This window comes from Misgurnus anguillicaudatus, chromosome 24 (genome assembly GCF_027580225.2).
Source record: "Misgurnus anguillicaudatus chromosome 24, ASM2758022v2, whole genome shotgun sequence".
NCBI classification, from domain to species: Eukaryota; Metazoa; Chordata; class Actinopteri; order Cypriniformes; family Cobitidae; genus Misgurnus; species Misgurnus anguillicaudatus.
In genome coordinates, this window is record NC_073360.2 from 43,635,132 (window position 1) to 43,649,985 (window position 14,854).

The 14,854-nt window shown below is 39.8% G+C and overlaps 1 protein-coding gene across 4 annotated transcripts in view; it reads left to right on the top strand.

The window, feature by feature from the left end:
* LOC129439007 (uncharacterized) overlaps positions 1-14,854 on the top strand; it is a 109,430-nt gene that overhangs the window by 56,081 nt on the left and 38,495 nt on the right. For 2 of the 4 annotated variants that reach the window (XM_073863497.1, XM_073863494.1), the window contains exon 2: positions 13,827-14,376. In XM_073863497.1, the coding sequence (XP_073719598.1) occupies positions 13,827-14,376 (550 nt within the window). Of the gene's footprint in view, positions 1-13,406; positions 13,741-13,826; positions 14,377-14,854 lie in introns of those variants that run through there. The other 2 variants (XM_073863495.1, XM_073863496.1) reach the window with 2 other exon arrangements.

Consider the following 14,854-nt stretch of genomic DNA (forward strand, 5'->3'; position numbering starts at 1 on the left):
GACACCTGTCTTCTGTCTATATGTGTTAATCTAGAAAAAGATACAGAATCTCAATTCTTCATCGTTCTTTGTGTAAATAAGAGTGAAAAGACAATTTAATTGTTTCATGTTTCTTTCAGATGTGAAGAGTGATTCATGTTTGGATATAGAAATAAAATCAAAAGAGCGACTGACAGCACAAACTCTTTCCTGCATCACCTGTGAAAAGACATTCAACTCACAGAGACTTTTAGAGAGACATGAGAGAAAACACACAGAACAGAAACTCTTCACCAGATCTGAGATCAGCTTTACTACCTTACAAGAGAAGAAACTTTATTCAGAAGACCACAGAGAGAAGAAGCAGAAGAAGAAGAAGAAGCAGTTTCACTGTGAGCAGTGTGGGAGGATTTGTGTCTCTTCCTCTAATCTAAATGTTCACATGATGACACACAGTGATGAAAAGCCTTTCAACTGCACTGAATGTGGAAAATACTTCAGAACCAAAGACAATCTTAAAGTTCATCAGAGAGTTCACACAGGTGAAAAACCTTTCAAATGCGCTCAGTGTGACAAGACGTTTACTTTTTCAAGTAACTTAAAAGTCCATCAAAGAGTTCATACTGGAGAGAAACCTTATCACTGTAGTTTCTGTGGGACGAGTTTTAGTGTAAAGGCTACCTTACTAAATCACAAGAGACTTCATACAGGTGAAAAACCTTTCAAATGCTCTCAGTGTGACAAGACATTTACTTTATCAGGTCACTTAAAAATCCATCAGAGACTTCATACTGGAGAGAAACCTTACGTCTGCACTCCGTGTGGAAAGAACTTCACTAATGTATCTCATTTAAGAGTCCATCAGAGAGTTCACACTGGAGAGAAACCTTATCACTGTAGTGTCTGTGGGAAGAGTTTTAGACAAGCGGCTACATTCCAATATCACCAGAGAGTTCATACAGGTGAAAAACTTTTCATATGCTCTCAGTGTGGCAAGACGTTTACTTGTTCAAGTAGCTTAAAAACCCATGAAAGAATTCATACTGGAGAGAAACCTCATCGCTGTAGTCTCTGTGGAAAGAGTTTTAGACATGGGGCTGCATTACTAAATCACCAGAGAGTTCATACAGGAGGAAATTAAAACCTTACAAATGCTCTCAGTGTGACAAGACGTTTGCTCTGTCAGGTCAATTGAAAGTCCATCAGAGAGTTCATACTGGAAAGAAACCTTAACTCTGTAATGTTTGTGGGAAGAGTTAATCAACAGTCAAACTTTATGACACCAAAAACTTGTATAGATTTTGAAATATCAAACATACAAATGAAATAAAACATTGAGAAAACAGTACTGTATTATGGAGGACGAAAAATTACTTTTTTCATTGCTAGAAACATTTATCTTTATTGTAAGTGCATTAACCAAACAAACGTCCATATCCTGATCTGATGCGGAAATGTTTACAGAAAGTACACAGCGAGAGTACCCTGGTTTCCTGTTTACAAACATTACAGGGTGCGCGCGCATCCTGGAGGCAGAAAGCCTGATTGGTGAGCTGGTCCGCTACTGCAACAACCTTAAGCACTGAAACTTTATTGTTTGTATATAACTGCTGACTAAATAAAACTTGATTTTAGTTGGATTTCTGTCTTTAATTTTGCAGTGTTACTGTGATACATGTATGAATTATCATGTTAGGCTAGTAACGTAATAGTCGCATCTACTGATATGTTAAACATCAGCACCCAGCACTGGTTCTGTTGGTACTATTTTCCACATAACAACTCCTTGGCATTTTGACTTACAGACACCGTTACTAGCCTACAACAAAAGGGACGTCTTTCTTTCTGCCTCTCGGTTGCGTGCGCAAGCAGTGATGATGTCACAGAGAAATCCATTTATAGATATGAAAATAAAGGCTTTAAAATTCAACTGCACTTTTCATCTGCATATTCAAGAGAGAATAATTTAAAATAATTTCTTTAGTTCCTTTAAAAAATAATCTTTTATCTAGGGCTGCAGCTATCGATTATTTTTGTAATCGATTAATCTAGCTCTGAATCGATCGATTAATCGAGTAATCGGATAAAATTTTTGTGTGTGTTTTTAAAGAACCAAAACAAATAATGCATAACGAAAATGATGTTGCTGTAAAATGTTCAAGCATTTGGTTTTTATTTCTAAAAAAAAAACAGTCTATTTATTTCAATTTTTACCCATTTAGTGTTTATAAGTGCCAGTGCCAACAATTAAGCACTTTAATTTATTAATATGCACAACAGGTTTTATGCTGTAATCTAGCCCTGACATCAAAGTACATATCTGGTTTATGTAGATTTCTACACCTGTAGCATTTACCATTTGGCTTCTAACAAATAATATATAATTTCTGGGGTGAGCCTATTTGCTATGGTAACAACCTGTGTTTGTGTGCACGCGTGCTGTGCGTGAGGAAGAGTGACACCCCAGTCAGACCAGTTGCTTCATTGCAATAGAACGCTGCATTTGGTTTGCATCACTTGCATTTGCGGTGCATTTTAGGTTAAGAATCCGTTCGAAAAATCACAACATCACGTCCCGCTGTATACAGTGAATGAATGCATGCTGAAATTATTGTTGCGTGGCTACATAAAAGTTTAAGCATATGTGATGCATTGCGCAATCGGTATGACTCGCTTGAGAGAGAGAGACGAGGGTGCATGCGTGTGTGAAGGTGGGGGTCCTTTTTTAAGCTATACTCTCTTGCAATTGAACGTGAATATGTTTACTACTTAAAAACATCAAAGCTAAACATCATATCTAGTCAAACCGCATAACGACATCGCTACAAATACAGTATGGGATCAAAATCAGCGAAAGCTACGTTACCTTGATTTAGCGATGTTTGGTGAAACAGCAGTGGATGTTTTTGGTTCAGATGCTGAATGTAAGGTAATGATAAGAATGTAATGATCCCAAACTTTAGACATTCTCTCTCTGCCGTTTATGGACATCGCGCCAACTAAATTCAAAATATATCACGCTCTATGATGTGCTTTCTGAACATTGAACACGGTCCGTGTGAATCTGATCTCGGCGCGTGCAGTGCGCGTCATAGGAATTTAACGAGGCTTCAAGGCAGAATTTTTGCATCAAGGAATTTTTTTAATCGAGTTAATCGAGTAACTCGATGAATCGTTTCAGCCCTAGTCGCAACTCACCAAAGCTTTCTACCAAATCCCACTTTCCAGGCCATCTATGAAGCACTTTAGGGTGGTCACACCATTTAAAGGTGTCTGTGTTTATGCCAGATGTGCCTGGCTCAAAAACCGCGTTGGTAGAATTGGCCTGTGTGTTGCTCGGCAACCTCCTTCAACAGGGACAGGTGGCCAAGGTTGTGGATGATCTGTATTGCCGCGGCAACACCCATGAAGATCTTCTTGTGGTGTGAAATATATCCTGTCAGCCCTCTGGGCATGCGATTTATGCTTATCTCCCAGTAAGACTGTCGTTGCTCCAGTATAGACCACTATATTGGGGTGGGTCTGATATCAAGGTATTATTCGCGCTAGTTCTCACCGCATTACAACTTTGGCCTCATGCAATTCTCTGCAAGCCCACATGTTACTACTTTCTTGTCAACTGCTAGCTGTTTCCAAGCCGGGGCCGTTATTCTTCTGTCAGATTATGCTAGTCGTAATGCTGCGTAGTGCAACAACCCCACATGACAGGTGTGTAACTTTGTCTGTGAGTCTATGGTCGCTGTCGTGTCCCGTACTGAAGTTGCCGACATCTTGCAGGAAGCTGCAAAAGTACCCTTTGCCAATAGAGCCACACGGCTGTCTATTCAGGCAGAGTGTTCTGATCTCCGCAGGGTGCATGCTCATCTTTGGCAGGGTAAACATCCATTGAAGAGAGTCACCAATGTGATAGATGTAAAGAGATTTGAACACTGTCACCATTGCAAATGATGGCCTGTTAGTCGTACGGCATAATACACTGCTGTCAAACACCACTTAATGCATTGTTGTCCCACTGTCTGTGTTGCATGGTTTGCTCATGTCACTGCACATTAGGCCAGATCACCCCTCTGCGCATCAGTTGAGACTTGTTGTCTGCCAGGACTTCTATGCGTGGGACATTGACTCTGCCATCCAACTCACTAGTAAAGGATTTCATCAATTTGCTGCACTGGCGAAGACCCTGGTATTCGCTGTGGAACAGTCCAGCGGTGACCCGTCAGAGACAGTTGGGTCTACCTTTGCTGCTGATGTTCTAAGGCGTGAACATAAATTCATTCTGGTTGGTCAGGAGTGTATGACATCATACACAGTTGCATTGTTGATTGACGATGAGCGGAGGGATACTTTGCGGGATGGTCTTATACGCCTGTGTGTCGACTTGTAGCTGTAGTTAATAATAATAATAATAACTTATTTGATTGGGACAGTACATGTTAATGAACAAGCATGACAATCATACGTGTAAACATGCCGGATTGTAGCGAAACGCTAATTTCCATCCGTAGTCCCAAAGGCTAATATCACACTAATCTCAAAACTTTACATGATATAATTTACATCTAAAATTATACGTAATTTAATAATATTAGATAAAACCTAAACAATATTCACATTTGACTTAAAAATTCATACAGCTTCAGAGGTTCATATACACATCTACATGAAAAGAAAGACATAAGAGAAAGAAAGGAAAAAAAATCCCAAAGATAGAGACTGCAATAAAGTGGTTCTCTGCATATTGTCTTTAGACTTAATAAAGTCTTTCAATGGTGGTGGGGCTAAAGAATTTAAAACCTTATATATCAGGCAGGCCGTTTTCAATTTGATCATATTATCAAAATCCAATAGTCTATGTTTTTTTATAACTTGACAATAGTGATGGGATAGCGGTTTTTGTAGAGACTTTTCATTTGTGCAAGAGTTGTGGGGCAAGCAAGAGACCAGGTGGTCAAGCAATAATCAAAATGAGAAGTAATCATAGAATAAAAATAAGTTTTGGCAGCATCCATGTTTAAATTATTTCGAATATGTTGAAAATTTCGAATGTTGAATTTAACTATCTGTGCTATTTTTTTAACATGACTTTTGAAACTAAATGTTGAATCAAGAACTACCCCGAGATATTTAAATTCTGAGACCACATCAAGTTCCACTCCATTCAGGAAAACGTTTGATCTAATTACTTCGACCTGACGTTTGGAGAAGTACATACACACTGTTTTTTTGGTGTTCAACATGAAGCATGAGTCCCTGAGCCAGTCAGTGGCGGTTCTACACGGAGGCCAAGGGTGGCCCATGCCTCTGTAGAAATGTCCCTGGCCACCCCTGTGGCCACCCCGTGCTGACCAAATAAAAAAGTATACATTTATTTTGATTTTGCACGCGAGCGCCAAAAGCGGAACTAATGCGACGCAACGTTCTTCACGGGCAAATTGCAAATTAGAGCGGCGCACCCAACACTGTAGATGCCTGCGGTTGCTGCTTGGTGAGTGTCTCAATTCGTTCCCAATCTCCCGATGTTGTGACTGTGAATGCAGGTTTGGGCACTGGTAAGGACTCTAGCTCACTTGACATTGGGACACTGTTCACTTGTTCTCCTGTGACGTGGCTGCTTAAGCGCGTTCTGATCATTCACAGCTGTTACTCATCAACAACCGGCAAAACCAACATCTCGCTAACTTTTTAAAGTTTACACATTGTAAAAAGCGCTGTAATTATGCTCTTACATATTTACTTACTTACTTACCGCCCGTTATGCCACTGGCATGTAGGGCAGCAACAAAAGTCTTCCACTCCTGTCTGTTCTGGGCCAGCTTCTGGATGGTACCCCAAGTGTGGTTCATGTTCTTTTATTCTCCTTCTACTCTCTGGTGCCAGGTGTTTTTTGGTCTGCCTCTCTAGAGTTTGCCCTCTGATGCCCAGTGAATGGCTTTACGGGTAATATTTTCTTGTTCTCTCCTTTGCAAGTGCCCAATCCACCTCCATCTTCTTCTCATGATGATGGTCCCAATACTGTTCTGATTGCAACATGCAAGCAACTGCTCATTAGAGATGGTGTTTGGCCAGAAAATTCTCATGATTCTCCTCAAATTCTTTGTATGGAAAACAGAGAGCTTATTCAGGTCACTGTCTGTTATCCTCCAGCACTCTGAGCCATATAGCAGGGTGGAAAGCACACAGCTCTGGTACAATTTCAACGTGGTCTTTATGCTGTACTGCTTGGATCTCCAAACACTATTCAGCATCCTATGGGCATTTCTGGCTTTGCCAAGAAGATTCTTTATGTCAATGTCCGCTCCTCCATCATATCTGACAATGCTGCCCAAATAGGTGAATTCTGTGGTCATTGGAAGATTTTTTCCATTTACCTGCACTGGTAGTGGGTTTGGGATGTTGAGTGTCATCACCTTTGTTTTCTGCAGGTTGATCCTTAAGCCTATCTGTTCAGCATATGTATTGATGCGGTATGTCTTCTCCTGAATGTGCTGGTGTGTGTGGGAGATCAGAGCCAAATCGTCAGCAAAGTCTAGATCTTCAAGTGTATAACTGAGGGTCCATCTCAGACCGCTTGTCTGTTTTTCAGTAGTTCTCCGCATTACCCAGTCAATGGCAATGTTAAAAAGGAATGCTGACATCACACAGCCTTGCCTCACACCAGTCTTCACATGAAAACGGTGGTTGCTGTTTACTACCTTACATGTGAAGTTGTTGTAGAAGCTTTGGATGAGAAGGATGATGTCTTGTGGTATTCCATATGCACGGAGAATACGTCAAAGGCTGTCTCTATGGACGCTGTCAAAGGCTTTCTCAAAATCTACAAAATTAATGTATAGTTGTCTCTGCCATTCAGTGCATTGTTCAATGATGTTTCGCAGTACAAAAATCTGATCTGTACATCCTCTTCCTTTCCGGAACCCTGCCTGTTCCTTTCTGAGGTGTTGGTCAACTGCATCTGATAGCCGCTGGATTATAATTTTTGCTAGGATCTTGCTTGGTATAGACAAAAGAGTTACTCCACGCCAGTTGTTACAGTTGCTAAGGGTTTCTTTCTTGGGGATCTTCACAATTATGCCTTCCGACCAGTCTGTTGGTATCTGTCTTTCTTTCCATATTGCTGTAAATAGTGGGAGAAGCATTTTGGCTGCAAGCTCTGGGTCTGCTTTGAACAGTTCTGCATTCAATTTGTCATGTCCAGGGGCTTTTCTGTTTTTAAGAGACATTATAGTTGCAACAATCTCTTCCTTTTCTGGTGGTGCAGTATTGATGTCGAGATCATGCTCTGCTTCCTTAATGTCAGCTTTTGATGTTGGTGGTGGCCTGTTCAAAACTTCACTAAAGTGCTCAGCCCAGCGGGCGTCAATTTCTGTTTCTGATGTTAGTAATCGCCCATTTTTGTCCGTAATTGGTAAGTCTTTAGTTCCACAATATTTGCCACAGATTACCTTGGTTATTTTGTACACCTTTCCTTGTTCTCCCTTGCTAGCTGCTTCTTTCGCCTGGCTTGCAAGGTCATCCATAAAGGCTCTTTTGTCTGATCTTACCAATCTCTTCACTTCTCTATCTGCTTGTTGATAGCTTAGCTTACATCTCTCTTTCAGTCTCTCTGATTTAGCATCTAAAAGCTGTTTCTTCAACGCTCTCCTGGTACCTATGGCCTTCAAAGTGTTTTCTTTGATCCATTCCTTTCTTTTCCTTTCTTTGGTACCCAAGCATCCTTCGCTGGTCTGAAGATAAGCTGCCTCCCACCTGGTGTTTACATCTAGTTGTTCAGGCTTTGTGTAGTCTTCCATAGCTGCCAGGGCTTGATATTTGTTCCTCAACTCCAAAACAAAAGTACTTTTGATTTTGGGGTTCTGTAGTTTCTCCACATCTAATTCCTGCCTTCCTGGTCCTTTGACCCCTGTCTTCCTCAACTTTACTTTCACTGTTGCTACAACCATATGATGGTCGCTGCCAACATCGGCTCCCCTCTTAACTCTTACATCCAGAAGTGATCTTCGCCAGGTACCATTGATCATAAAGTGGTCTATCTGATTTTTATCCCTTCCATTTGGAGAGTACCAGGTCAACTTGTGAATCTCTCTGTGAGGAAAAAGTGTCCCTCCAACAACAAGATTATAGGTAGTACAGAGCTCCATCAGTCTCTCTCCATTCTCATTCATGGTACCACAGCCCTCCCTTCCCATAGCTCTCTCATAGTTGGTGTTGTCACTTCCAATTTTTGCATTCATATTTCCCATTACAATCTTCATCTCATGTCTTGGTGTTTCTTCCAGCAGAGCCTGTAACTCCTCATAAAATCTGTCTTTTTCATCCTCGTTGTTGTTGTTTGTAGGGGCATAACACTGTATGATAGTAGTGTTGATTTGCTTCCCTTTGAGTCTGATCTTAATGAGTCTGTTGTTGACAGGTTTCCACTCTATCATACTTTTCTCTAAACCTTTCTTGAGGATAATGGCAACTCCCTCAAAGTGCTGATTGTCATCTCTTCCGGAGTACAACACTGTTTCCCCTGTACTGGTTCTGAGTCTTCCTGAACCTGTCCACCTGCTTTCACTAACTCACTGAATATGTAAGTTGTAGCATCTCATTTCTGATATTACTTGAGCCAGTTTGCCAGTGTCATACATTGTTCTTACATTCCAGAATCCTATCCTGGTCTTGGTGCTCAGGACTTTCACCATCCTGGCAGTAGTTTCCCATAGGCTTTCACTACTGCCATTCATTTGAGTATCTTGCGATGACTCTGAAAACCCATTACATCCAGTAAGTTTAGTTTCTTTTGTTGCTGTTTCCGTAGCACCTATTTTTTTCTAGAACTGGGTTGTTAGCCCAGTGTCCAACCCCCAACCTGGAGGACCAGGGATCACTATTAGTCTGGTCTCTATCCTTTGACCTGTCTGGCATGGGTGGCCCTACCAGGAACACAGAGGTTCCAGCCAGCATAGCTCTCTGGGTCATTGAGATACGCAAGCCTCTAAACCACGACAAGGTAGTGATCCTCTTAGACGTGCATAAAATGGGAGGAATATAATTAAATGTTACATATAAAAATTTTTACAATTTAAAATAAATATATTTTTAAATACTGATTAGATTGTGGTCCCTAACTGTCTAGCAATGTGTGTTTATATGTAAACTAAAACAAACGTTTGTCAGTGCCCTTTGTTTTGCTTCAAAATGCACACAAGTAATGTTTTTAGTAAGGCATGTTTGTTAAAACTAGTTATATTTCCTAATTAAACTAAGGCCTAGTCCTGTTTTAAACTAATTCCTGTAACCACCCCTATAATCATTAAATACAATTTCTTGTCATTTTTTATGTGCCTCTCTGGTAAAACACTGGCCCCTCCTTGGCCCCCCTAGTGAAATTTGTCTAGAACCGCCACTGGAGCCAGTTCTGCAGATGAAATAAGGCAGCTGTAAGATCAGCCGCTGCTTGTTGAATTGTTTTTGCATGGGTGTAGATTACTGCATCCCCAGTTAGAACCGACCCAGCTCCTGGTTTCTCTGCACTAGCCAAGGATGCAGTGCTTACTCAATACAGGTTGGCCATTGAAGTGGGCAATACTAAAAATGTCTATAAAAATCTGGTGGCTGAAAAGGTGAGATTTTGTGTCTGGAACCTCACTCGCTTGTCTGACTGCTATAAAGTTTACTCTTTTTCAGGTGCCAGGGGTCATTGTGACGATGCTGCTGTGTCAGATAGAGATGGGGAGGGCAGTGTGTAGATTGTTGTCCTCCCCTATGCGGTCCCGATATCACCTTGGCGATTGCTGAGCCTGCTTAAAGTCTTTACTAAACAGTTCTCTCGCGTCAACAATTAATTGCATTGCGTCTTTACACTGGCACAATACATCAGGTGGGGGCGATTTTGCATAACCTCACAACACTACGTATGACAGCACAGAGAAGTTCAGGTTATGAAATGTTATGGCTGGCGACTGAAATTAAACCACCTAATCTACCTCAACTCTTAAATTAATTTAGATTTATGTCTAACTTGTGCAAAAGCCAATCCACACGGAGAGAAAAAACTCCACATGATGCACTGCCTTTCTCAGAAACAGCTTTCTAATATCTATAGATTACACATGTCAGCATTGGTAGTTTGACCATTGTTATTAGATTTTTAAAGTGGCCTTTATTTTCTCCACTGAAATCTAAAGTGCATGTTGAATGTGCAGATGAATGAAATATGTAAGAAAAACTGATGCTGCTGTTCTCAGATCAGACGCAGGGAAGCGCCACACTGAGAAACATCAGCACCAGCACATCCGGCTTGTATCAGTGCACTGCGTCAAACATCATAGGAAAAAGCACCTGTGTCCTTAACCTGCAGGTTGTAGCACGTAAGTGTGTAAGGAGAGACATTACAGACACAAAGACTGTCACATGATCAGATATGAGGTCTGATCACCGCTTTGTCTCATATCACAGCTCAGACGCAGAGTGTGGGTCTGATCATCAGCACCATCGCCACGAGCGTTCTGGCTGTGATCATCTGCTGGTGCTGGTCATGCTCTTCTAATGGAGAAATTATAACAAATATGAGGAAGATCCCAATGAGATCAGGTGACTCTTTATCATCGCAATCAACTTGATTTCATTTGCCAGATGTGTTTCTGTAACTCAAATGACATCGTTTCAATTTCAATGATCTGTGTCAATTCCTCAGCTTACCAACAAATGAAGAAGAACTTGATATTACAGAAAGTACCGTATTTTTTGGTCTATAAGCCGCTGTTTTTTCATAACTTGGCTGGTGCTGCGTCTTACAGTCAGGTGCGCCTTTTAAGTCAGTATGAATTTATTTTGATATTTATAAGGCAAGAGACAACATTACCGTCTACAGCGTGAGAGTCCGCCATATGCTGCTCCTGTATTTATGTAATTCAATGGATTCAGTGCTGTGGAATGACGAGTACGCGAACTTCACGCTAGTTGGCTTGTTCAGTTCATTTAGCCTATTCAACCTTCCAGGTAAGTTCTGTATGCTGTGGTTTATCGTTTAAATAACTGATAATATTACTTTAACGTACAGACATCTATTCATCCTGCTGTTCTGTCTGCTATTGTTTAGTTGAATAACTTGCCTTTCCAGATTAAATGTCTGTTCTTCGGCTTGGATTTTTTGAAATAATTTTCTGAGTAAACGCGACGTATAGTCCGCTGCGACTTATATATGTTATTTCGTCTTATTGACGCATTTTTGAATGATGCGGCTTATACTCCTGTGATACTGTTAGAGAAAAAATTAAATCACGCAACCGCCTGCGATATCACATTAGAGAGCACATAACTAACCCGATCAACTCCTATTTATTACAAAACTAAACAAGATCGCTCAAAAATCATCTAAAACAACGACATGTTCAATCCTAATCCTACCAATCTATTAAAAGAGACTATTGTATTTATGCACAAGATTTATGGATAAGCTGTTTGTTTCAAAAATTAATTTACTGTGCTTTGCATGAACAAAGCTGTTCTTCAATTTGTATGTTTTCCATTTTAATGTTCAGCATATGAGGCAGCTGCTGCTTGCACATGGGGCATAGACTTTATCTTACATTTTGATTAAATTTTCTAATTGGCTGCATATTATGTCATGGATATATATTTTAATGCATACTGCAGTCCCTTTTGTCTTGCTCTCTCAGATGTTTCACCTGTTAGCCAAACATTACTAATTATTTCCTTGGGAATGTCTGACACTGGTGCATACATACTGTCATAGACTTGCCAGGCACGAAAGCTTTACAGGCGTAGCAAGAGCGGGGCTTAACGAAGGGTCAATTAGTTCAGTGGTTCCCAAACTTTTTCAGCGTGCAGCCCCCCTTGTGTATGGTGCATTCCTTCGCGGCCCCCCAAAGAAAATTTGTGACAAAACTGTTCTAAACTCAACATTTTACTAAAACACATATTAAATTATACAAAAAAGTAGTGCTTTTGGTTAGTAGCCTTATTTTTTATGTTTAATTACACAGAATTCATGATAAATTATGTATTTTATAAAATGTCATAAAACTGGGGCCCCCCTGGCACCATCTCGCGCCCCCCCTGGGGGCCCCGCCCCAGTTTGAAAACCCCTGAATTAGTTGATGCTTCATTTATTATAAATTGGGTAAGAACGCCACCTAGTGGATAATAGCAGAATTGTAGATTACCATAAAATCTCATCAGGAAAGTGTTTTCTCTTAATTGACTTCATATCTCATCAATGGCAGGGACAAAGTTAAAACATGACTATGTGGCCACTGTTTTAAAGAAAAACGTTAAAGGTTTCCAACACAAGGGAACGCAAAGTTTTGTTAGAGAACTCAAAACTTGTTAAAATAAAATGTCCTCTCATCCCAAATATTGTCCACTACTGTGTCCTCTGGGGGCTCTGTACTTGTATGGCTGGAAATCCTTACAAGCTATTGTATAAAGTAATAACTAAATAAAAAGAAAGAAAATAAAGAAAAAAGTTTTTAATGTCATAAAGATAGGAACAGGAAAAATACAATTATGCTAAGATTAAGAATACAAGCATAAAACCCTAAATTTAAAAACGTTGTAAAAATAACTTATTGGTACATTTTCTTTAAGCAGTCAAAAAACGTAAATATCACATCTGTTCTCTACGAAAACAAACCAGACTAAAATGCAACATTGTGAGACCTTTTGTTTGGGTGTTAAAATAACGTAATCATAACGTTTAAAGAGCATCGTGAAAATACCAAAATACAACCAGGTGTTTATGCTACTTTGGTTTAAATGTATGTCGGCCCACCAAGAAAATGACCGGTATGCCTGATTACCAATCAAGCCCTACCTACCATTATAAAACAAAACACTATTAATAAAGCTTTATTAATACGGGGCATTTTCTTGGTGGGCCGACATACATTTAAACCAGAGTAACATTAAAACCTGGTTGTATTTTGGTCATGACGTTCTTTAAACGTCTTATTCTAAGGTGGTTAGTTTAACAACTGAACAAAACGTCTCACAAATGTTGCATTTTGGTCTGGTTTAGTTTTCGTAGTGAGCAGACGTGATTTACGTTTTTTACTACTAAAAAAAAACAACGTGTCAATTAGGTATTTTACAACGTTTTTAAAATGTCCTTTTTGTTTTTATGTAGGGTGTGATTTTTAAAAAGTTGTTAAAATGTTATGCTGCAACATTACCTTATTACAATGAAATACAATGTTGTGAAAAGTTTGTGATTGTATTGTTAATCTGATCATAATCACTTTGTCCTACGGTGTCCTATCTGTATGACTTTAAAAGTTTGATGTTTTGTTTTATTCCTCAGCAATTATTTTCCCACACCTTCTTTTCGTTTAGTCATTACTTTATACTATAGTTTGTGATGATTTCTGGCAATAATTGAGACGCATACTTGTTTTGCTAAATCCATTGTAAAGCAGTGAGCGTTTTCTCTCTCCAGTACAGCAGGAGGCGCTGCAGCTCTTTAGTCCGCAAATAAACTCACTAAAGAAAGAAAGAGCGCGCGTGTGATGTGTTTGTGTATCCTCAGTGTTTTTCTCTCTTGCGTGTTTCATTGAGTTTAAACAGAGTCTTGTCTCTGTGTATTTAAGTGTTGAGACGTTGATGATGAGATGTGCTGTGCTGTAAATCAGTATGAACTGATCTGTCCATGCTGGATATATTGATGATTTCATCACAGAAATCTCTCAGCTGAAGAAAGAGGTGGCGTTACTGGAGACAAAGCTGACGTTAAGAGGAGATTTAGCAATTAATCGTGAGGTTTTTACAGCTTAAACATCATTTATCTGAATCAGACAACATCAAATCATTTCTAATCTTACTGTCTGTGTGTGTTGTGTTTTCAGGATGTGGATTGTTGTGAATCTTCAGTGTATGTGACTGATGATGGGAGTCTGGATTCAGTGTGGATGAGCAGAGATCAGAGCCGCACACCACAGACACTGCTGGACTCTAAACTCTCTGAAGAGAAATCCAGACACACACAAGACTCCGATCTCAGTCTGACTTTACTCTGTTATACTGAGTCAAAGCTCACAGACACTCAGGACACTACAGTGTGTGACAGTAAACAGAGATTACAGGAGGATCAAACCTCCACAGAGTCTCTGGATTCTGTCTGTAACGCTGGAGAACAGCAGCAGATCCTGCAGACCAAACTGAAGATGTGTTCAGTTAAACTCAACTGCACGAACCTCATGATGAAGATTAAAACTGAACCCACAGAAATCAAAACTGAACCCACAGAAATCAAAACTGAACCCACAGAAATCAAAACTGAACCCACAGAAATCAAAACTGAACCCACAGAAATCAAAACTGAACCCACAGAAATCAAAACTGAACCCACAGAAGAGGAAGATCGCACTGAAGAAGATGATGATTTTATTCCATCAGGTATGTCTCCTTATAATTATTGTTGTGTTTTTAACATTTTTAACTGTCGTGTGAGCACAGTTTTGGGTCACAAACTCAATAATCAAAAGATCACGAAATGTAATTACTAAAATTTTAAAGGGGCGGTGAATTTGTCGATTTTATTGTTTTATACTGTTGTCTGATGTCTACTTATGATGTTCGCGTGGTTTTTACATTCAAAAACATCAAAAGCAATAAGTAATAGGCTATTTTGTAACATGGATTAGTGGCTCTCTGGAGAAATGGTTCGTTTGAAGGGGCGGGGCGCACTGAAGACCTGTGCCCGGTTGCATGAAAGTCCTTAAGCTAAGAAATCCATTAAATATAAGGTTAAGGGTGCCCTTAATTAAAAATGGGTTGCAAGAAAAACCCTTAGTGAACCTTAAGGCTGTAAATAAGTATTTTCCCTTAAATGCTAAAGTATTACCTTAAGTTCTGCTATGCTTTGCTACAAAGT